Source organism: Vicugna pacos, chromosome 2, assembly GCF_048564905.1.
Source record: "Vicugna pacos chromosome 2, VicPac4, whole genome shotgun sequence".
Lineage (NCBI taxonomy): Eukaryota > Metazoa > Chordata > Mammalia > Artiodactyla > Camelidae > Vicugna > Vicugna pacos.
The window spans coordinates 113,164,551-113,189,504 of record NC_132988.1 but is presented as its reverse complement, the minus strand read 5'-3'; the positions used below and the strand labels follow the sequence as shown (position 1 = coordinate 113,189,504).

At 34.4% G+C, this 24,954-nt stretch overlaps 1 protein-coding gene across 3 annotated transcripts in view; it reads right to left on the bottom strand.

Annotated features, from left to right (window-relative positions):
• Positions 1 to 24,954, bottom strand: part of RAB28 (RAB28, member RAS oncogene family) — a 163,765-nt gene that overhangs the window by 117,421 nt on the left and 21,390 nt on the right. For all 3 annotated transcript variants that reach the window (XR_012062747.1, XM_006208085.3, XM_006208084.3), the window contains exon 4: positions 24,730 to 24,859. Coding sequence is in view for 2 of the 3 variants with exons in the window: in XM_006208085.3 (XP_006208147.1) it covers positions 24,730 to 24,859 (130 nt within the window). In the remaining variant the exon portion in view is untranslated. The remainder of the gene's footprint in view (positions 1 to 24,729; positions 24,860 to 24,954) is intronic.

The following is a 24,954-nucleotide window of genomic DNA, read 5'->3' as shown; positions in this document are numbered from 1 at the left end:
ATATCAAGTACATTACTCTAGGACAACACTATCATACTGTCTTTCCGACCACTGTGCTTGGTACATCAAAAGCACTCATGAATGAACGAATGAATGAATGAATACTTCAACTACAAGAGGAAACGGAATGTGTATAAATGTTTACAACAGTAAGAACAAAGTCAAGTTCTAAGGTAGTTTTGTTTTTACGGTCATCAAAACACATTTTAACCAAACTGATTATAGACATTTTTTAAAATTTTCATAAAAACTAAAAGCATTTTCTTAATTATAAAATATCACTTAGACTTTAATATTAAACTGTAATGTAACAAACTCTCAGAAGATGGTGCTAGCCCAATATGTCAATAAGCCAAAAAATAAATAAATAATAAGACAACTGACCAAAAAAAAAAGCTTCCTCTAAAAAAAAAAAAGAGGAATTACTTAAGGAAAAGGCACAAGTCCAGATAATTCCTAACAAAAACCTTCTTTCCAAAGAGGAAAACTTCATTCATGAACCTAAGACTAAAAACACAAAATTTAATCAATTTTACCAATTCTTATTAAAATATAGAATAGCAATCAATAATCTTTAATGGTTAAAAAAGAGACCCTAGGAATGAGCTTAATTGCAAACCTAGAAAACATTCATTTCCACTAACATTCAGCTCATAGTCTCAATATATTAACATATCAAATTATAATTCTATGGGTATAAATGGCAGGTGTAGAGAAGACAATGGAATGAAGAAAGAAACACGATTATACAACCATCTTTGGTATTCAGCTTTAAACCAGTGCTTTACAATGCATTACACAAGTGACATATTTGAAACAGTTCACTATGCTGAAACTTCAATATGCAATACAAATGCATGGAAATAAAAGTGTTTTTTTCAAACAACCATATCAATGGTAATTTTGTACTTTATAAAGTTATGAAATTATTCACTAATATTTAAAATCTATTATGCTAAAATGTAATAATAGTTTTGGACTTCTCTATCTGGCATAATTCATTCAACAATTATTTATTATACTGTCTTTTATACACAAGTGTTGCAGAAGAAAATAAAGCATTGTAACAAAATCTCATTTGGAGCCAAAAGTGGCATCAAATAACCTGAACGGTTAAGTAATCCTGTCTATTGCCAACAAAAAAGTCAACTGCAAAAGTCAAAAATATACTATCTTTGATATTAAATAAACATGATAAAAGCAAAACATACATTAACCAATTGCAATGAAAAAAATGCATGTCACTGAAACAGGTGTTCAAACTTTAAAGTTGCCAAAAAGAAAAGTACAAGACCTTACTTCATAATTGATCACATCATATTACATTACACAACTGGAGCATAATGTGAAAATACGTCTCTCTGTTGGTTGTCAAACACTTCTCACCATGCTTCTGTCATCATGCCAATTTATGACACTTCTACCTCACTCTAGGCCATTTAAATGTAAAAACTTCTTTGGGTTTTTTGTATGCTTCTAGCTCACTGTTTTGTTAAGTGGGTCTTTATGGTAAAAAGACTTCAACTATTTTTAAAAGACTGTTATGTCTACTTAAGTGTTTTTAAAACTAGTATTTAAGCACAATTAGGACTTTTAATCCAAACTATTAAAGGTTTAAAATACCACTGCTATGTCAGATCAAATATTAAACATGAGAATACATAGCAGCATTAAATAAGGAAAAGGTGCCAAGATTAGAAGAGAAACAGAAAACTTTCTGGAAGACAAAATGAGCAGTTAGAAATAACTCTCTAAATACATGATCAAATATGAAAAGTTTCTAGCATGAACCCTGGAATAGGTAGGGTATATCAATTAGGGTTCAGTTCAAAGAGGCAGAACCGGTATGGGTGATAAAGAAGAGAGATTTATTACAGTGGTCAGATCTTACTCAGCTGTGAGAGTTGCAGGAGTGGTAGGTGCAGGCTGTTGCCTCTGCATCTAGTCTTGACCCTGAAGTCACTACAGGTCAACCAGGCCAGCAGGCAGCAAGGGAACTGGACAAGAAGGAGAGCAAGAGCAGACTGGAACCTGTAAGGATGACAGGAACTGTCACCAACCCAACCCTGACACCAAGGGTGATGTACAGGAGAAGCATGCACCCTTCACTTGGGAGCTATACACGCAGGGCAAATATTCAGAGATGCAGAAGGGGGAAATCTGGCAGCAGCTGAAGGCACTGAAGTCCACGTGCTACCCCAGACCTACAAAGTGAGCTAGCAAATCAGTGATGTGGTGTGAGAGCTGCCACAGTGCCTGGTACTCAGCACTAATCCTCAGAGAGTCAAAAAGCATACTGGCCAATTCACTTCCCTCTTAAAAGTCTTCCACAAAATGTCTTTTGTGATCAATGCTAACTGAACAATACAGAGAAGGAAATTCTGGGAAATGTATTTCTGGTTAGCCAAGTTGACCCAGCACAATGTCACCACAGAGAGAAACAGGTCAGTGCCCTCACATAACCTTAAGCTGTCATAAAGGCATAAAGAGAAAAAGAAAGAACAGCTGTACAGTGATAAACTCCTTCCTAACTTCCACAGTGGACAGGGGTCTCAGTTACTGCTTGTCTGTATACCCATGGGAGAAGACTGATCGTCAGCATGCTACCAATACTCTACAGTCAGCGTGAAATCTACTGCAAACCATGAAGTTTGTCCTCAAATTCAAGGTAAGAGTGGCTAAGAAAATTCAACAACACCCTTTATCATAAATTTTTAAATCTAGATCAGTTACTAATACTATTAAATTCTATCTTTATATGTAAAGAGGAATAAGAGTCTACAGATCTTAAGAAATCAAAAACATGAATGTGAGGCCATAGAGATGTTAACCCTCAAGAAAACAGTCAATAAAGACAATGAAGGACAAGGGAAAAAAACACACGCATCCCATTCGTGGTATCTGCGATCTCTTCCCACTCCGGCAGGGGAGGCTGCGGCAGTGGCAACAGCTACTGCTCATTCTGTTTCATTTCAGCCTTGTGGCTGCGGCGAAGGCTGCGGTAGGATTTGGAGGGCACTGAGGAAGGCTGAGCTCCTCTGGGATGGTAATATTCTATATCTTGATAAGGATATAGGTTATATAGGTGCATGACTTGTCAAAATCAACAAAAGGTACACTTAATTGTTTTTTAATTTCACTGCAAGTAAATTTTACCACACACGAAAAATTGAACTCTAAGTAATGATATGTACAATGAAATACTTAGGTGTAAAGTGTAGTGTCTGCAACTAACTTTGAAATGCATCAAAATACAGATGAACTGCTAGATGACAGAGAGATAGATAGATGGACAGGTATGTGATAAAGCAAACATAGCAGAATGTTCACTGTAAACTCTAGATCAGAGGTCAGCAAACTATAGCCTGTGGGCCAAATCTGATCTGCCACCTTCTTATGGCCCCATGAACTAAGAATAGTTTTTACATTTTTAAAAAGTTGAAACTAAATGAAAAGAAGAATAATTCATGACATATGAAATACAAAATTCAAATTTCAGTATCTATAAATAAAGTTTTATTGGAACACAACCACATTCATTTATTTACATACTGTCCATGGCTGGACTGATTACTGCAATGGGACAGGTAAATAGTTACAACAGATGCTGTATGTCTTGCAAGTCATAAAATATTTACTATCTGGCTCTTTTCAGAAAAGTTTGTTGAACTTTTGCTTTAGACAGTGAGTATACACAGGTGTTTACTATAAAATTCTTTCAACTTTTCTGTATGTTAAACAATTTTTATAAGAACGTTTAAAAAAAACCAGAGCAATAATCATAAACTGATTCTACAGTGGCCCATGGTAGGGGAGGGGAGGGTCTATCAGTTCTGGGTGCTGCAACCAGCTCTTCTAAATCCTACTGGCATGTGTGTGGAATTGCAAGAAGGTCAGAAAACTAGAACCAAAAAATGCTCTGTCCTTTAAAAAACAGCCTAGAAACATTCTACCCACCAGCCAATAGAAGTGTCAAGGAAGCCTGGTATTATAAGAAGCCTTAGGTCAAAGAAAGAAAAGTTTAAAAAACATTGAGAAATCAAAACACCAAGCCTTCCCCCATTCTCACTCCTAGTTGAAGACTAGTATTAGTTTTCAAGGGGTGCTCAAAGTACCACAAAATAGGTGGCTTAAAACAACAGAAATTTATTCTCAGTTCTGGAGGCTGGAAGCCAGAAATCAAAGTATTGGCAGGGCCATATGCCCTCTGAAGGCTCTTGAAAAGAATCCTTTCTTGCCTCTTAATTTCTTATGGCTACCAGCAAACCTTGGCATTCCTTGGCTTGTAGCTCCATCACTCTGATCTCTGCCTCCATTCTCACATGGCTTTCTTTTTTAAGTGTCTGTGTCTCTGTCCAAATTTCTCTCTCCTAATAGGGATATCAGTCAACCCTAATTAAGTATGACTCATCTTAACTTGGTTACATCTGCAGAGACTCTGTTTCCAAACAAGTCACACTCACAGGTTCTGGAGGTTAGGATTTCAACATACCTTTTAGGGGGAAACAATTTAACCCACAACAAAGACTGTGCTTCCCATTTCACTGAGAAACTAGAAACAGTCAAAAGACCTTCTGCATGTCACCAGATCTACACATCAAACACAGTATAGGCAGTTGTCTATACTCCTGTTAGTATGAATCCATGCTCCTACTTAAAAGTCAAACCATTTATTTGTATACTAAATCCTATCCTCTACTACTTAATGACATCACTCCAGCAATTCTAACATCTCTCTCCTATGTCACCAATTTTACTCATGCTACTATTTCGTTTCTATCAGCATACAAACATATTTCTCCTATCCTAAAAATAAAAAGCAAAAACAATTTAAAAACTCTTGACCCCACTCCCCCTTCCATTTCTCTGCTTTCTTTACAGCATACTCCTCAGATGAATCACCTATACTTATTAATTCTAATCTCACTTTTGTCCTCACAACTTCACCAAAAGATAAACAACGAAATGTTGCTAAAGCCAATAGTTAAGTATTGTTCCTCTTTCTACTTACCTATCAGCAGCATCTGACACACTTGAATTCCTCCCTCCTTGGAACATTCTCTTCAACTAGCTTCAGGAATATCATACTTAATACTAAAATCAGACAAGTAACATTCTATGAAATATTCTATAGCTACACTAAGATATAGTACTTTTAAGGCATTCTTTGAAATTACTTCAATTTCATCAAGAATATCCACAGGTTGCAGGATACAAGATTAATATATACAAAACAATGCATTCCTATATACCAGCAATGAACAATTAAAATTTGAAATTAAAAGCATTAAGCCATTTACATTAATACATCAAAAAAATGAAATACCATGGTATAAATCTAATAAAATATGTACAAGGTCTACATCTTTAAGGAAATGTACATGTAGAGAAAAACTACAAAACTCTGATAAACAAAATCAAAGAAGAACTAAATAAATGGAAAGAACTAAGTAAATGGTGAGCTATTCCATGTTCATGGATAGGAAGACTCAATATTGTCAAGATATTAGTTCTATCCAACTTGAGCTATAGATTCAATGCAATCCCAATCAAAATCCCAACATGTTATTTTGTGGATATTGACAAACTTATTCTAAAGTTTATACAGAGAAGCAAGAAACTCAGAATAGCCAAAACAATACAGAAAGAGAAAAACAAAGTTAGAGAACTGGCACTATTCAACCTCAAGACTTACTATAAAGTTCCAGCAATCAAGATCATGTGGTGCTGCAAAACAACAAATAGATGAACGGAACAGAATATAGAGACCAGAGATAGACCCAAATAAATACAATCAACTGACCTTTGACAACAGAGCAAAGATAACACAATGGAGCAAAGACAGTCTTTTCAATTATTGGTGATGGAAAAACTGGACATTCATATGCAAAAAAAAAGAAAAAAAGAATCTAGACACAGATCTTAACTTTCACAAAAATTAACTCAAAATGGATTGTGGAACTATATGCAAAGCACAAAAATATAAAACTCTTGGAAGATAACAGAGGAGAAAACCTAGATGACCTTGGATATGGTGATACCCTCTCAGATATAACACCAAAGGCACAATCCGTGAGAGAAAAAAAATTGATAAGCTAGACTTAGTTAAAATTAACTTTTGCTCTGGGAAAGACAAGGTCAAGAGAATGAGAAGACAAGCCAGATCTTATCAAAGATTTACAGACGGCAAATAGCATATGAAAAGATGTTCCCTGTCATCAGGTGAAATGGAAATGAAAACAACAGTGACATACCACCACAATCTACCAGAATGGCCAAAATCTGGAACACTGACAACAGCAAATGCCAGCAAGACTGCAGAGTATCAGGAACTCTCATACAATGTTGATGGAAATGCAAACTGGTGTAGTCCTTCTGGAAGACAATTAGGCAGTTTCTTCGAAGACTAAATACACTCTTACCATAGGATGTAGCAATTGTACTCTTTGTTAACTACCTAAATGACCTGAAAACGTATATCCACACAAGAACCTACACACTGATGTTTATAGCAGCTTTATTCATAACTAGTAAAAAATTCAGTGGTTGCCAGGAATTGGGGTGAGGGGATGGATAGGTGGAACACAGGATTTCTAGGGCAGTAAAAATACTCCATATGACATCATAATGATGGACACACGCTATTATATATCTACCCAAATATTTAGAATGTGTAACAACAAGAGTGAATTCTAATGTAAACTATGGACCCTGGGTGATTACGATGAACCACTAAAGGTTCATCAACCGTAACAAATGTACCATTCTGGTGGCGGCAGGGGTTGTTAATACTTATGTGAGGGCAGGTGTACATGGGAAACCTCTATATCTTCACCTCGATTTTGTTGTGAACCTTAAACTGCTCTAAAAAAATAAAAACTCCAATAAAAATTTTTTTTAAAGAATATCAACAAGCAGGCAATTGGTTCTGGAATTAAGCGCCCTTGGCTATTACTAAAATTAAGGACTAAATCCCATATAAAACTATGTCAGCAAATGATGTTTTCCTCAAATCCGTCAATCCTTAACAGTAATTTAATACAGATTTTTGTATTTCAGAAACTCCAACATTAGCAATTTCAATCTCTAGCATCATGAAAAGCACTCAAGATCCTACTTTCGAGCAGAGTGCATGCGTGTGTTTATATGCAAATGAGGAGGAGGAATTCTTGGAGAAAGCCAAATTTGGTCTATACACATTTTTTTCAATGATGAATTTGGCATTTTAGGAGAATTAATAGAAACTTTTAACCTCTGGCAGTCCTTGGCTTTTATATAGGTCCTGGTAGTTAAGGACATTTTGTTTGTTTGTTTAAAACTTAATACATGTACACAGAGTTCTGTGGCAAGACAAAATTGATAGTCATACTCTGGAGCAGCATCAATTCTAAACAATACACAAATGATTACCCTCATAGGATTATCACTCTGAGGTACTACTTTCCCCTTCCATTCCCTCTCAACACCTGCTTGTATTTATATTTATATGAAATATAAAAGAAAATGCAATTAAAGCTTGGGTTTAAGGGAAGATTTGATTAAAAATGTCACACTGACAACTTCAACTCAAGTTTTATAACCATCATATTATTTTCAAATTTATTATCTCTGGCGATTTAAACTTGAGATAATATTCAAACTGAAGAGGGCAAAAATGTGTCTGACTGCTTAGTTCCAACCTAGAGAACCCCTCTTTGATATTCCCATATTTTGAAGAAAAAATCCTGTAAGACTTTCATAAAGATTCAATGGAAAAAGTCTTACAGGGGAAGAGAGGAGCAGAACAGAATTCATCCTCTTCTTAACTTCAGGTTACCACCTAGTCTGATCCAATGTGATAGGATCTGTGCACAAATGAGGATGCAGCCTTGGGAAAGAATCTCTAAGGAGGGGAATATGAATTGAGACCATCATATAATGAGAATCATGAGGATGAAAATTAAATGCTTTTATAAGACCCCAAGTGATGCTTCACCCACATCTATGACTTTGACTTTTATTCCACGTATCTGCACATGGTGCTGATCCTTGACCTTGATTCCCATTTAATACCTTATCTTTCCATGTCCTGTCCATAAAATGGTGACTATCCATTTTTAATTTTATAAATCCAACCTACCTCATAATTTAATGGCTATATCTTGAAAACTATCTGGTCTTTAAAGGTAGGGACCTTATCTTATTATTTTTGTATTCCTAGTATTTAGCACAATTCCTGGACAAAATGGGCCCTCAATAGATGTTTGCTAAATAAACATATTACTTTACTTGTGTTGATGAGATTATGCTCATGGTATTCAACAGCATTAATCAAAACATTTGGCTGACCTTTAAAATATTTTAGTATTAGTTTTAGTCTTGGTAACCTTTACTCTCAAGATTATGACTAATGAGAATATTTTCAACCCACAGGCACAACATGTACTTCGGACAGTAGGATTTTCAAGATCAGTTTCTAAAAAGAAAATTTCAGTTTGTGTGGTTTTTAATCAACATTGTCCTTGTCTTCCTTGTTCTGCATGAAATCAAGATATGGATGGTGTACAAATGGCAAATAGGCACATGAAAAAATGCTCAATATCGCTAATTATCAGAGAAATGCAAATCTAAACTACGATGAGATATCACCTCAAACTAGTCAGAATGGCCATCATTAAAAAGGCCACAAACAGTAAATACTGGAGAGGGTGTGGAGAAAAGGGAACCCTCATATACTGTGAGTGGCAATGTAGTTTGGTGCAGCCGTTATGGAAAACAGTACGGAAATTCCTCAAAACACTCAAAATAAACTTACCATATGATCAACAATTCCACTCCTGAGGGAACTTAAATTCAAAAAGACACATGCACCCCAATGTTCAGAGCAGTACTATTTACAATAGCCAAGACATGGAAACAACCTAAATGTCCATCAACAGATGACTGGATAAAGAACTTGTGGTATATTTATACAATGGAATACTACTCTACCATAAAAAAGAATAAAATAATGCCATTTGCAGCAACACAGATGGACGTGGAGATTGTCATTCTAAGTGAAGTAAGCCAGAAAGAGAAAGAAAAATACCGTATGATATCACTTATATGTGGAATCTAAAAAAAAAAAAAAAAAAAAGACAAACTACTTATTTACAAAACAGAAAGAGACTCATAGACATAGAAAATAAACTTCTGGTTACTGGGGAGAAGAAGGTGAGAAGGGATAAATTAGGAGTTTGAGATTTGCAGATACTAATTACTATATATAAAATAGATAAACAACAAGTTTATACTGTATAGCACAGGGAACTATATTCAATATCTTGTAGTAACCTATAATGAAAAGGATTTGAAAACAAATATATGTATGTATATGTATGACTGAATTATTATGCTGTACACCAGAAATTGACACTATAACATAACATTATAAACTGACTATACTTCAATTAAAAAAAAAGGTATTCATGGTGTAAGAAAATGGCTCAGCCTCATGATCCAAATTATCAGAATTCCCCATAGATCTGATACTCTGAATGAACTGATCCATTATTGAGTTTTTCTTATTATTTCTAATTTTTGAAACTCTCTTCATAAAACTAAGATGTAATCTACTCCTGGGGAAGATGCTGTGAAGACTGTTGAAATGATAACAAAGGATTTAGAACATTACACAAACCGAGTTGATAAAGCCAGGTTTGAGAGAATTGACTTCATTTTCTTTTGGTCAGGTAACTAACTTTATCTGTTGTTGTTGTTGTTGTTTTTATTGACGTAGAGCTGATCTACTATATTATGTAAGTTTCAGGTCTACAGCCCAGTAATCAGTATTTTTGAAGATTATATTCTATCATAGGTAATTATAAGATAATGGGTATAATTCCCAATGCTACATAGTAAATCCTTATGCTTATTTATTTTATATATAGTAGTGTGTATCTGTTAATCCTATATCCTTAATTTGTCTCTCCTCCCTTCCTCTCCCCTTTGGTAACCACAAGTTTGTTTTCTGTATCTGTGAGTCTGTTTGTTTCACATACACACTTATTTGTATTATTTTTAACATTCCCTATATAAGTGATATCATATAGTATTTATTTGTTTTTCTCTGTCTGACTTATTTCACTAAGCATAATATTCTCCAACTATGTTGCAGCAAATGACAGAATTTCATTCTTTGTTTATGGCTGAGGAAAGAAGTTCTACTGTTGGTAAAATGCTATCAAACAGCATTGCATGCAACAGAGAGATCCTTTTTGAAAGGAAGAGTCAATCAATGAGGCAAACTTCATTCTTGTCTTATTTTAAGATTTGCCACAGATACCCCAACCTTCAGCAACCACCACTCTGATTACTCAGTAGCCTTCAACTATGAGGCAAGGTCTTTCACCAGCAAAAAGATGATGACTTCCTGAAGGCTCAGATGATAATTAGTATTTTTACCAATAAAATATTTTAATTAAGGTATGTACATTGTTTTTTTAGACATAATACTATTGCACACTTAACAGACTACAGTATAGTATAAACATCTTTTATATGCACTGGGAAACTAAAAAACTTATATGACTCATTTTATTGTGGTGGTCTGGAACAGAACCCACAATGTCTCCAATGTACAGCCTCCATGGTTCTAAAAGTCACCCGTGATATTCTATTTGTGTAAATCAACTCACTTTCACCCTTCCTTTGGCTTCCATTATAACTTTAGAAGTACTAGACGAGAACAGAAATAAGGACATCATTTACTTTTAGAAGCATTCTTCCTTAATTTGTATAGTATGTGTATTTGCTTCTTCTAATAACAAAAAAAATTCAAATATATTATCTGACACACAGCAATCCACATTTTTATACAGTAAATATTTAAAGATGGTTTACAAATTTAATTCCCACTGATTTTCATAATGTATTCAAAAGAGCTCTTATTTCTGTTTCTTTATTAGTAAATAAAAAAATTAGAAGATTTCTAGATTATTCTAGCTCTAACTTCAATGATTCGTTGAGATTTACTTCTAATGTTTTAAACCATAATGGTTTTTCTCTGGGCTGAATTGTGTCAACCCTGCCACCCCTCAAATTTATATGCTGAAGTTCTTAATCCCCAGCTGCTCAGAATATGACTTTACTTGAAGACAGTAATTATCTTTAAAGGAGCAATCAAGGTAAAATTGAGGTCATATGGATGGGCCCTAATTCAGTATGAATGGTATCCTTCTAAGAGGAGATTCAGACAGACACGCAAGAAAGACAGACCATGTGAAGACAAAAGGAGAAGGCAGTCATCCACAAATCAACTCTGCAGGCACCTTGATCTCAGACTTCTAGCCTCTAGAACGGCAAGAAAATGAATTTCCATTGAGGTACCTTGTTATGGCAGCCCTGCCAGAATAACACAAGCTCTAATACTTTTCAATTATTTAGATCCTCTCAGCATGGAAACAAACACCAAAATATGGGAGTGGAACTCCTATTTCAAGAAACCTTAAAATGAGTTACTAAGAGATCTTTTTTTAATTGCAAAAAAGAGCCAACATTAAATTCCAAATGGAAAGTTATCCTTGAATTGGCTTAAGACTTACCTATAACAACATGAAAAGAAGTGGAGGTGCTCTGGCAGAAAACAGCTGGGTTCAAATCTGGATCTGTCTCCTACTAGCTATTTAACAATTGACAAGTTACTCTCTGAGACTCAATGTTCTCACTCTTTCAAAAGGAGATCATTTAGCATGATGCCTGGCACACAACAGATGCCTTATAAAAGGGACATCATTTTATTATCATATTTAAAGAACTTAGTACTGGCCCAAAAGGAAACAGCAAGCTATCTACCTAAGCACAACAGATACAAAAAAAAAAAAAATAGCACCAATATGCCCAAGTGCTATTATGTAATTTTTACTTATTATAATTTAACTGAAAAGCACAAATAAAATCTAAATTCACACAACAGCTTATATTGCTTTAAAAAATAGTAAATAGATGGTACAGACTCTAATGAATCAAATATTTAAGAAGGACTCAAGATTTCTGTCAACTTCTCTCTAAAAATACTTAACCTTAAAATGCTACATTTTGCCTGAAATTCAGTCTTTCAATTTATATATCCAAACCCTACTAGTTTTGCAAAGACTCAGTTTGAGTTACACATTCCTCTTAATCCTTAGCTGACAATTTTTCCCTCCCATTGATATAGTAGTATATATGATGTCTTTCTTTTGTACTTTTTGTCCACTATGTCAATCTTGCTTCCACAACAAGTTTTATAGAGGCTGGATTAATGTATATGTGCCTGGAAGCAGCCATGTGCTCACAGGAAGAACTTACTACTTTATAAATTGACTATGTTAAACATTTATATTAAGTCTGCTACTGTCTTTCTATGCTGCTTAAGTTTAAGGTTTTTCAAATTAGAACTCAAAACACGCCTTTAATTTAACACATATACAGAATCACACACAGATTTGACAGTATCCTAAAGGAATCACCTAATTTAGCCTAATTAATCACCTAATTAATTCTATAAGAGGTAATTATTAGCAAAATACAGACAACACTAGTATTTATTCTTATTTCTTCCATTGTTAGCAATATATCTCTTTTACAGTACACAGTGGTTAATCTTTCCATTCCCTGAATGATAATGAGAATATATTTTCACAGTAGCAATTGGTGACATTTCAATAAATCAGTGTACTGCAGTGATACCTAAATAAAAGCTTATTTCACTATAATGATGCTTCCAGGCTTCCCTCAAGTCAGGTGGTTACTTGCAGTTAATGATCTGTGACATGCCACACAAGTAGTCCTAAAAAGACTTATTATCCACTGCATGTGCAACAATATTTGCTTTATGGATGGCTAAATGAATGAAGACATTCAATGTAACTGTAAAAGTAAAATCAAAAGAAAACTTACAAGTAACATGTTTTCTTTAAGTAAAAGGGCTGTGACCATTTTCCATTAATACTTAACCTTTTGCTGGAGCAGTGCAACCACATAGAACGCTCAAATCCACAAAGCCCAGGCGCTGTTCTGGGTTAATGCTGATTAACTGCCCCCAATCAAAAGAGAAGCAACTTTCCAAAAATGTGAGATCTTTAGCTTCTATTGTTGACGTCAAAAATCACACCACAAAGCTTAATGAACAATAAAAAAAGACAAATACACTTTATACATAGTTGAGAGTATGCCTTTTAATTTAATTTACATATACATATACAACACAAGCATGCCAAGAAAAGAATTATTATTATTGTGCTGCACACAAAATTTGCTAATCTGAAACAATATGCTATCTTTTATAGCTGCCAGACTTTGTAAGCATTCACATGTTTACCATTTATAATTTTATTTCATTTACTAGACTCGGCTTTTGTCCACCATATGTCCACTGTGGATTAACTATTCCCTTAGGTACAATTAAGGCCTTTCCATTTGTTGTAAGAAGAGCTAAGTATGAAGGACACAGCCAGAAATAACATTTATACCTCAACCAAAAACAGAAGCACATTCAAACTCAAATGATGGTTTATGCAGCATCTTTTTTTTTTAATAGACACATGTCTACATAGCAAAATAAACTTGAGACAAAAATTCATGGCAACTGTACACCAGCTTTCACCATTCAGATTGAATATCAAAATTATATTACCTCCATCAATTGAATTTAAATATTTTCCAGAAAAATATACTTCTAAACTACCAGTGAAGGTTGGCTTCCAAAACAATAACTATAACCAAAAATTTAATCATTATTCAAGTATTTTAAAGATATTTCACAAAACTTTTAATGTTTTCAATCTTTAAATCCTTAAATTTAAAACATACATAGACTTAGCAATAACTCCTCTCATTACCCATAACTAGAAGACAGGATTTGGAGAGATAGTGGGAAATATAATAACAACTGACATATATAGCACCTATTATATATCAGGCATAGTTCTAGGAAATTTGTATGTATTAAATTCCTGTAACAACTTCCTTATAAGGTAGGTACTATTATTATTCCCATTTTACAGATGACAAAACTAAGGTACAAAGAGGGTGAGTACCTTAACGAGATCATACATTTAAATAAGTGAGCCCATATCTGAACCTAAGTGGTCTTACTTAGAATGTGTTTCTGACTCTACATTAAAAATATTAAAGTGCTAGAATATACCATGAAATAAATACCTATAGGGAAAATGCAATTTCTCATCTTTTTAAAATTAAAATTTTGAATAAAAATTAAGAGATTAGGGCTAAAAGTTTAGTTTTCAGAATAACTACACGTGCAACACAAAAGGCTTTTTACATGATCTTCTGTGGCAGTAGAGTTAGGCTGTTATTAAATTCCTTTTCCTTCTCCAGATAAAAAACCTGGCCTCAGAGTATTACAAAAGCTACAAAAAATTTTCACTTTATTATCTCAAAAGTTCCAAAGTTCCATCTTTTACTGAGTGGAGAATTAATAATCTTCTAATCACTAGTAACAAGGATTTATTGAGCACTTTCTGTGTGCCAGGGACCGAGCTTGATACTAGAGAGACTAGGCAGTCTCTGCCTTCATGGAGCTTCAGTTAAAGAACACCTGCATGATTCCAAATCAACATCAAAAACAAAACAAAACACTTTGCTCTAAAAAGGGTGACTTTTCTGGAAGAATCAGACAATTTAAAAAGCAAAAAATAGCTAGTAAAAATTAAAATCAAGTGAGAAACTATCTAGTATTCTGTCCTGGTCCTTTTCTACTTGTTTATTCCCCTCAACCCTCTAGGAGGAGTTTAGGAATTGGGAAAGTTCTCACAGACCCCTCATGTGCTACCTTTTCATTTAATTAGAACCAATACAATAAACTGAAGAGTAAAGAATGGAGATGACTCATTCCAAACCATATCTAAAACAGAACCAGTTCAAAAACATTTAAAAGACATGTATCTTAAATCATCAGGTGTTTGCACAACACCCACCCATCCCATGTTTATCTCTCTTTTCCAATTAACATAAAGCATGCTGTAATAGCTCTCTTTTAAAAACACCAAGACTCAGATTCTGACTCAGATTCCCTCCAGCTGCTATCCTACTTACGGACTCCCTTGTTTAGCGGCGTTAACATATACATGTTGCCTCTATTCACTGTCTACAATTCACCTTCTTCCCTGAACTCACTCTACTCAACTTTCACCCCCAGCACTCCACTTGCCAAGGTCACCACCAATTGCCTCTGTACTGCTTAATCTAACCATTCTCAGACCTCCTCTGCTGATCACACCCTTCTCCTTAAAACTCCTATGCATTTGGCTTCCAGGATACTTCACTCTCCTGATTTTCCCCTGACCTCCACTGGCCATATTTTAATTCCTCTGCTGATCTTTCTTCATTTCCCCAAACTTTAAAACATGACTATAACCCAAGGATTAATCTTTGGACCTCTTTCTTCTCTTCTTATACTCATTCCTATGTAAAGTTCACTCAGTCTCAAAGGCCTAAATATTATCAACATGCTGTTGACTCCCAGACTTTTATCTCTAGACTTCATCTTGCCCTTGAATTATAAACTCATATATCCAACTTCCTACTAGACATCTCCACATGGAGGCTTAGTAAGTGTTTCAAACCTAACATTTCCAAACCCAAACTTTGACACTTATCCAAAATCTGTTCTTCTCACATTCTTCCTGACCTCAGTAAACTGAGCTTCAGCCTTCTGGATGCTTAGACCAAAAATCTTGGCATGATCTTGCTTCTTCTCCTCTCTACTTTACAACCAACCTATGAGAAAATCCATCACCCCACCTTCAAAATATATCCAACCACTTCTCACTACTTCACTATTATCACCATGGATCATGTCACCATTATTTCTCACCCAGATTGCCAAAAGTGTCCTATCTGTTTACCTTGCTTCCACTTTTACCCACTATGGTATATTCTCAAAACAGGAACTGTAGTGATCCCTTCAAGTTAAATCACTTCACTCTGCTCAGATCCCTCGGTGGCTTCACATCTCATGCAGAGTAAAACTCAAAGCCCTTACAATGGCCTACAGAGTCTTTCCTGTTCTCTCCTCTTCCTAGATCCTCCTCTCTTTATATCTTCAACTCTGACACTATTCGTTTAGTCACTATTCCCCATATGCAGCTGCACATACAGCTACAAACACTCTCCCTCTCCCTCTCTCTCACTACACACAAACACACACGTGCCTCCTCATGGTTTCATATATTTCCAAATACTAGATGGAGGCCTTTGCACCTGCTCTTCCCCTCCTACTTGGATAACTCTTCTTCCAGATATCTATGTGGCACTTTCTGTCATCTCCTTTACGTCTCTGCTCAAATGATATTTTCTCAGACTTTTCCTTTTATATCTAAATTCTTAACACTCTCCTCTCAGACTTCCTTTTTCTCCTTTCCTGCTTTATCTATCTATACAACACATCACTATTTAACATGTTATATATTTGCTTATCTATTGCCTATATTTCTCTAGTGAAATACCTACATAGGTGCTTAATGACTATTTGTTGAATGAATGAAATAAATGAATAAGAGATGACATAAGAAAGCAAAGAAAATGCTTGCTGAATTGCTTCATTTATACTGCAAAACTAGACATTCATATGAATTTTAGAAAATAGTGTCAAGAAAAGGAAAAGTAACTAAATTCTGAAGTCAAGCACAAATTTAAGTTAAAAAGAAATGCTATTTTTATCACGCTCCCTGACTTCAGATTATACTACAAAGCTACAGTAATCAAAACAGCATGGTACTGGCACCAAAAAAAGACACATTGATCAATGGAACAGAAGAGAGAGCCCCCAAATAAACCCATACACCTATGGTCAATTAATCTATGACAAATGAGGCAAGAATATACAATAGATAAAATATAGTCTCTTCAATAAGTGGTGCTGGAAAAACTGTAAGAGAATGAAATCAGAGCATTTTCTCACACCACACACAAAGATAAACTCAAAATGGATTAAAGACCTAAATGTAAGACCTGAAACCATAAAACTCCTAGAAGAAAACATAGGCAGAACACTTTTTGACATAAATCACAAAAATATTTTGGGGGGTTTGTCTACTACACCAAAGGAAATAAAAGCAAAAATAAACAAATGGTACCTAATTAAACTTAAAAGTTTTTGCACAGCAAAGGAAACCACAGAAAAAACCAAAAAAATCCCACTGAATGCAAGATATTTACAAATGATAAGACCAATAAAAGGATTAATATCCAAAATATATAATCAGCTCATATCACTCAATATTAAAAAAGCAAAGACCTGATTTAAAAAATGGGCAGAAGACCTGAATAGACATTTTTCTGAAGACGACACATGAAAAGATGTTCAACACTGCTAATCATCAAGGAAATGCAAATCAAAACCACAGTGAGCTATCACTGGTCAGAATGGCCATTATCAAAAAAGTCTACAAATAAATGTTGGCAAGGATGTGAAGAAAAGAGAACTCTTGCACATAGAAAATGGACTCTAAGTAATCTAACAAATGAATGATAAAATGAGCCTAAGAAACCATCTCCGAAGATTAGACAGAATTTTAATTACACATAAAGCTAAAATGAAAAACTCTCTTAAAATTGTATGGCAGTAAGTATGTTCAATTAAGCAGACCTATAACTGAACATAGTTTGGGTCATCATATTTTAGGAATAGAAGGTGCTTATGATTGCCCAGTACAGTCCTCTCATTTTACACAAGGATCATCTCAAATGATTAAATAAATTGCTGAGGTAACGTAGCTAGATAAAATGGCAGTAGCAGGACAAAGTTTTCCGATCTCCACTACAGTGTTCTTTTAATCTAATATTGGATTTATTCTACAATCACTGCAAATAGAAATTAAAATAAACTATTTAAGGGGCTTAAATTACATTAATGAAAATTTCAAATCTTTCCACACACAGAAAAACCTGATAGCCATGTTATTTTATTTAGGATTTTATTTAATATTAATATTGAACAATTAATTTCTTCTAAAATTTAAAATCAGAGATTCATCATAAAAGAAACAAAAGGTAGATTATGCTTTATCGTTTAATAAACCTTCTCTATCAAGACAATAAAAAGATAGACTGAAATCATATAAACAGACTGCTATGACTGAAATGCTTACACAATTCCCCCAAAACAAACAAAACCAAACCACAAAAGCCATAATACTTCTCAAGCTAAGTAAACTGTATACTGTCAAAACGGTTCGAAGTGGGTCATTCCAAAAAAGTAACCCTGTAATGACATAATAACACCACTGCAACAACTGTCAGGTGAAAAATAGTTTTTGATTAGTATTATGAAAAAAGCACTCATTTGACATTTTCTTCCCCAATGTCAGTCACAACACCAGTCTGAATGCAAGCTTATGCATGTAATTTGAGGAAAATACTCAGCCAATTAAACTTGAAATACTATCAAGATATTCTTAAAGTATAGTAGGTGTGTGAAGTACCACATACAAGAAGAGCTTTAAGTGTGTATATTAAAATACTCTCCAAGTATAAGGAGTACTGATGCTATCAGTATCAGAATAAGACGCTATCAGCATCCACCAGTAAGGAAATCATCACAGCAATATTTGGCAAATTTACATGCAAAGAGAGGGGCAAAAAGAGGAAAATGAAGCAACAGAAACAGAAATATGACGTCAGTCTGAAAAAGACACTTGGATCTGATATTCTGGTTTACTATTCCCAGAACAAAAAGAACTAAAGTATTAAAACAAATGGGTAAAGGGTGGAATATTTTAATTTAGAATGTATAAACAGAATGAACTTTTCAAATCCTCAAGTTTTTGTTTATGCTTTATAAATTGTAAACTCTCTTAAGCAAATTGGTATTATGGTTCACTCATTCACTTTGTTATAATATTGTAGATGATAAATTTTATAGAAGTCAATATGAATCCTTCCAAATAGAAATCAAAGTAAATGTTACCTACATTTCACATTTTCACTCTCCAGATGAAATAGGAATTTTTGAAGACTTAAAAGAGGCACAGTATAGGGAAGTACTTTCATGTAAATCTCCATGAAGTTCTCAGAGCTGGACATATAAGCATCTCATACTCCTCTATTACTAAGAATAAAGAATAGTCTTTAAAAGGCTTGTGATAATTTTACTGAGAGCATCAGTAAAATTTTCAACTTAAAATTTACTTGTTTTACTAATACATTTCCTCTGAGTTCAGGGAACACAACTAACAGGGTACATTAAAATGTAACCTTTGAACCTCACAGTGTAAAACATCACTTCCTGGGCAGAGATAGTACTCCAAGAACAATCAATCACTGTTAAAAAGAATATACACTCAACATTGTTAATTAGTGTTGATGCACTCTTCTCTATGCCCTCATCTGTCATGAAGATTGTTTAAAAATCTGAGTTATTAGTCTTTATTTGGGAAAGGATCTGTTTAATATCTTTAAGAGTAGAAATCATTCATCCATACACTCTACACTGGAGCGTGATAATTCCTACTCTCTATACAAGTTACTGATAACCACCACCCCTCCACTAACTTAGAAGCTATAAATCACGAAGGGGGCAGCTCCTATGCAACCCTGTTAATTTCTGTTTACAATCTATCCAACTGAGAATGTTAGCCAGTCAGGGAAGAAACTAGGTGATGGATCAGATAGTAGGAAAACATAACAGCTTAAAGATAGAAAATAACACAATGACAAATTAAAATGCCATGTGGTTATAAAACACGGGTTGAATATAAAATTAACCTTTAAAAAATTTAATATTCCTGAATGTTCACTTCATTTTAATTTGAACCTTCTGTGAAACACTGAAAGAAAAATTAAAATTATACTTGACTAAAGATTATGATTTTTTAAATTAAACAGAGAAATTAAAAATTTGTAAATAAAAAGTTGAAAGTATAGGTTTCTACATATAAAAGTCACAAGTTAAGAAAATGAAGCAAAATTCTTAATTTTTTTAGATTTATTTAACCTAAAATCATGACATAAAATCTGTGACATTTAACCTCAGACATGATCCAGCATAAAATAACTTTGATGTGTTTCCTAAGAAATTCTGACGCTATTCACCAGAGTGGAATTCAGTAGGCCAGTTGGGCCCAAAGGCCATCTAATAGGTTCGCTGTATCTACATATGTATTTTTCCTCATTAAGAAAACCATTTTCCCTGAATAACACATCCCAGGCCATAAACACTTCTAATTTCAACAGTCTTCATGAAAGGCTTTTATTCATTCATTCAGTATTCATTCTTTCAGGCACTGTTCTAAGCGATCAGGTCCTTAGCTTTCACAGAGTTTAGATTTTAGCAGGGAAAGATATATAACAAAAAACGGTATCAGACGACAATGAGACTATGCAGATAACTGAAACAGAACATCCCGACAGAAAGGGACTCGATGACTTATGTAGATTTGAGTGGTCAAGGACCCCAACTCTGAGAAGATGACATTTGCCCAAATGACAAAATGGAGCCAGCCAAGTAAGACTGGAAGGAAAAGCATTTTGAGCAGAAGAAACCCTAAATTCCAAATTAACTTGGAATGTTTTAGGAATAGAAAAAAAGACAAATGTGCCTTACATATATTATTGACAAGAGAGCATTTAGTAGAACATGAGGTCTGAGAGGTAGGGAGGAGCCAGATCACCTAGTGCTTGATAAACTTGGATAAGGAGTTTGGATTTCACTCTAAATATAATGAGAAAGCACTACAGGATTTTAAGAATAAAAGTCATCCAACATGATTTGCCATCTGGGAACTGGATTGTAGGAGAGCAAAGCAAGGAGCAGGAGGAGCAGTTAGGAAGCTAGTGCCACAGTTCACATGAGAGATGATGACAGTGTGTTAGGCCATGGTCAGGTCCACCCCGTAATAAGCCCATAGTAAGTGGACACAGAGTGAAAATCCACAGGCTCTGATCAAGTGAGAGGGGCCCACTGCTGGGGGAGCAAGACCTTCAAGGCCAGGAGGCCAGTTACTAAGCCTGGCGGATCTGGCTCCCTGAACTGCAGGTGTTCCCTTAGGTGGTAACATAACTGTTTCCGGATGCTTACGTTGCTGGATCCATCGCCTGTCAGATATCGTACTGCACTTGGGCTACAGATTTCATCAAACTTCAACAGAACTTCCCTAAAACACAGAATAAGTAGATGACCTACTCTTTTTCCCATCTTGAAAGTTACCTACCAGGAATTTTTTTTTTTACCTCACCAGGGAAAAGTAGGGCCTTCCATGGAGATTTGAACATAAATGTATTTATTAATCCCAACAACTAGACAAAGCAAAAGAAAGTTAAAATTTTAGAAAACTTGAAGATGGTAGAGAAAAAGAATAAAATTAAGACTTAGGTTAGCAGGTCCCAACTACTCCTTAAGCACTCTCTTTGGTTCAAACCTTTGCACAGATTGACAATGGCTAGCTGAATATACATAGTTGGCACTCAAGAATGGTTGCTGAATGAATTGCCCTACCCATGGTATGGGAAGTATCATGAAAAAAAAAACAAGGTGTAAGACTGGGACAAAGGAATTCTCTAGGAACAATTTCCTTCAGGCTACTTTTGTAAAATAACTAGTTCAGCTCTACTAATTTGTAATTTGTGATCTTTCAAATTGAAGCTATAGTCAGTGCTTTTAAAAGGCTATTATGATTAATAATAACTAATAGTTTATTGAGCACTTATGGTGTATAAGACCACATACCAAGTATTTTGCATGTAATAGTTCATTTAATCTTTAAACCAACTTAATCAGACAGAAACTATTATTCTTATTTTCAAATGAAGAAATTGAGGCTTAAAGACATAAAGTAACTTGTTAGATACCACACTGCTCGGGCTTGTAAGCAAAGTCTGTCTAAAGTTAAGGCCCAATGATGTTAACCACAACTCAATGCTTCATTTAAAACCTTAAATAGTACCAACTAAGAACACGAACTAGCACTTTATAGCCTTTAGAATAGAGTATAAAAGTAACTAAATTAATTTAAGCACAGCTGACCCTTGAACAACACGGGTTTGAACTGCGCAGGTCCACCTACACGATGGTTTTTTTCTATAGTAACACTGCAGCACTACATGATCCAAAGTTGATCCAATCCATGGCTACAGAACTGTGGATAAAGAGGAACTGTGTTTACAAGGACTTACTGTAAGTTACACACGGATTTTTGACTGCGGGAAAGAAACATGCCCCTAACTCCTGTGTTGTTCAAGGGTCAAAATGTATTACATGTTTTTAAGTATTAATGCTGAAATAATTAATTTACTAATTACCAATTCTATTTCATTAAAGCAAGTATCCTCCTCTGCTGGCTATATCATTAACCTTCTCTAGTTGATCTCTGTATTTAGCTGTAATAAAATATAATGTTTATAAAAATAAACCCATAATTCTTCTTTATCTAAGACTCAGCCCAATTTCTGAGAGTTTTATGTTTTAATAAAAAGCAAATGATTTTATAACTTACTAATTATAAGCTCATACTATGTAACAAATTCACACACACACACTCTTTGTATAGAAACTTTCTATCTCACCCTTTTGCTAAACTTTGGCTAAAAGCTGCCAATATTTTCACAGCCTACACATACTTCTTTTCAACATATGCTTTCTATTTAAGTTGCAAAGAATAGTACACAATGATGAATTTTTAAAAGCACATTTAGGCAGAAGATGACTCTGTATAGATAATGATCATAATAATCTAATTTCAAATGTCTTTCCATAATGTTTTTTATGCTTTGCCTCTACCCAGTATGTAAAGTCTTTGCCTTTTAATATAATTATATCCCTCAAAAAGAAAATTAATGCATACTACTATACTAATGTAACATCAAGTTGGAAATACAAATTGTAAGACCATTCACTACATGATTGTATTGATTATATGGAATTGGGTCACTGACATTATGGTAAATAATATCGAGGAAAATGTTTATCTATAATCACTTAATTTTATACATATAACATTCTGTGTCACTGCAAACTCTGTTATATGATCTCATTCTGAAAGAGAGTATTATAAATATGAGAAAGGGGTTAGAGCTAAGCCAAAAGCAAAAAAATTCTCTTGACTTTAACGCCATTAAGTCTCAAACATAACACTATATTCATTTTTTGCATAAATTCATATAACTTATATAAATGTATGTTTTTAAAACCTAAGATGGCATCACCAGTATAGTCCAATAGCCCATCTAGTCTGACAACCTGTCTTAGACAGGGACCAATGGTGGATGCCTCACAGGACAGCACAAACACACAACATAATGTACATAATCATGCACAAGTACTCCAGATGGTGGTGAGATTATATCCTAAAAAAAATGAAAACAAATCCCAACCCCCATTACTCCTCTATTCTATAATTTCCCAAAAGGTGATGGGAAATCTCCAGTAAAGCACAAATTTAACTATAATATAAGCCAATGCTTTGGTGACATGACAAATGACTAAGAAATGATCTCCTAAAATGAAAAGCTGCACTCAGAAAATAGAATCTAAACTCATCAAAACTTATGATTTGTAAAGGGGGATTTCAATGAATTGAAAAGCTTCTGATTCACTCAATTAGATCCATGAAAGAGATGAGCAAAATTTAACTAAAGCTTAAAAAAAGGTGTATCTTGTACCCAAGCCATCTATTTTGTGGTATGTAATACTGTTTTCTAGAAAGTATTATAAAACTCATATTTTTAACTCTTCAGAGAAATGATATTCACACCTGCTTTGTAATGGTTTTAAAGTAAGGCTTGGATTTATTAAATGTTCATCTAAATGTGCAAAACCACATCATGAAGAAATCGCAGTTTAGTCCTTCAGGAAGTACTATTTCCTAAACAATTACAGACAAAAAATGCACTATATTTTTAAAGACTTTTGGAGAAGATAATTCTCTTGGTAGTATACTTGGGTATTGATTTAACAATGTTTATAGCCAGGAAACAGTTCCTGACCTGAATTCTCCATGGTATAATTTAATTCATTTTCTCTTTTTCTGACCTCAAATAAGTTGTAGAAGATTAGGTCATATCATAACATTTTATATATTTGAAAACCCTTATTAAGGTCTCCTTTTCCAGGGTAACTGCATTGTAGAACTATGAACCAAATAAGAATCCTGTACTGAATTCACTCTTATAATTTTTATGTGCTGTATATCATATAGCCCAAGAGACAGATCTAAAAAATTATTTATCCATCATTTTTACCAAGCACCATTCCTCCCCCAATACACTTTTTTTCAAAAAAAAAAAATCTTTAAGAACAAACCTAAAAAATTTAGAAAGGGAAGCTCATGAGATGAGAGCAAGGAACAATGTACACAAAATTCCATGCAGACACTGCTTTCTTCCCTAGAATAGGGTATCATTTAATGAAATGTATCTCTCAAAATCTCTGGGGCAGAGCTGAAGCTGCAGTGCAGTATCATAAAATCTGCAGCTGTGTTGCTGTTCTTAATAGTCCACACTGCTTCCTTAGACCACAGGAAGCCAAAACACACAGTCAGAACAGAACTTACCTTAACGAGGAACTGGCCAAAGCAGCAGAGGAGTTACGACAGATCAAGCATCAAAACTGTTATTGAAAAGAGTGAGCACATCTTTAGGAATTTTCTCCTCAAGCAACTTGTTCACTCCAGGAAAGTGGTATCTATTTATGTTTCCAATCACCAAATTTTTTTAGGAATAAAAACTATAGGATAGGCAAATAAACTTTACTATAGATAAACATTAATAACTTACTTTTATTGCCCACCAAGGCAACCAGTGGCTGAGTTTCTGACTCCTCACTCACTTTCTTCACGACAGAATACCAATCTTCTAAATTCTCAAAGCTTTGATAATTTGTAATATCATATACCAAGAGGATTCCCTGTCACAAAAGAGTTATGGAATATTTGTAACACAACAGTTGAAAAAAATATTAAAACCAAATATACTTAAGCAATAGATACTACTAGTAGTCTA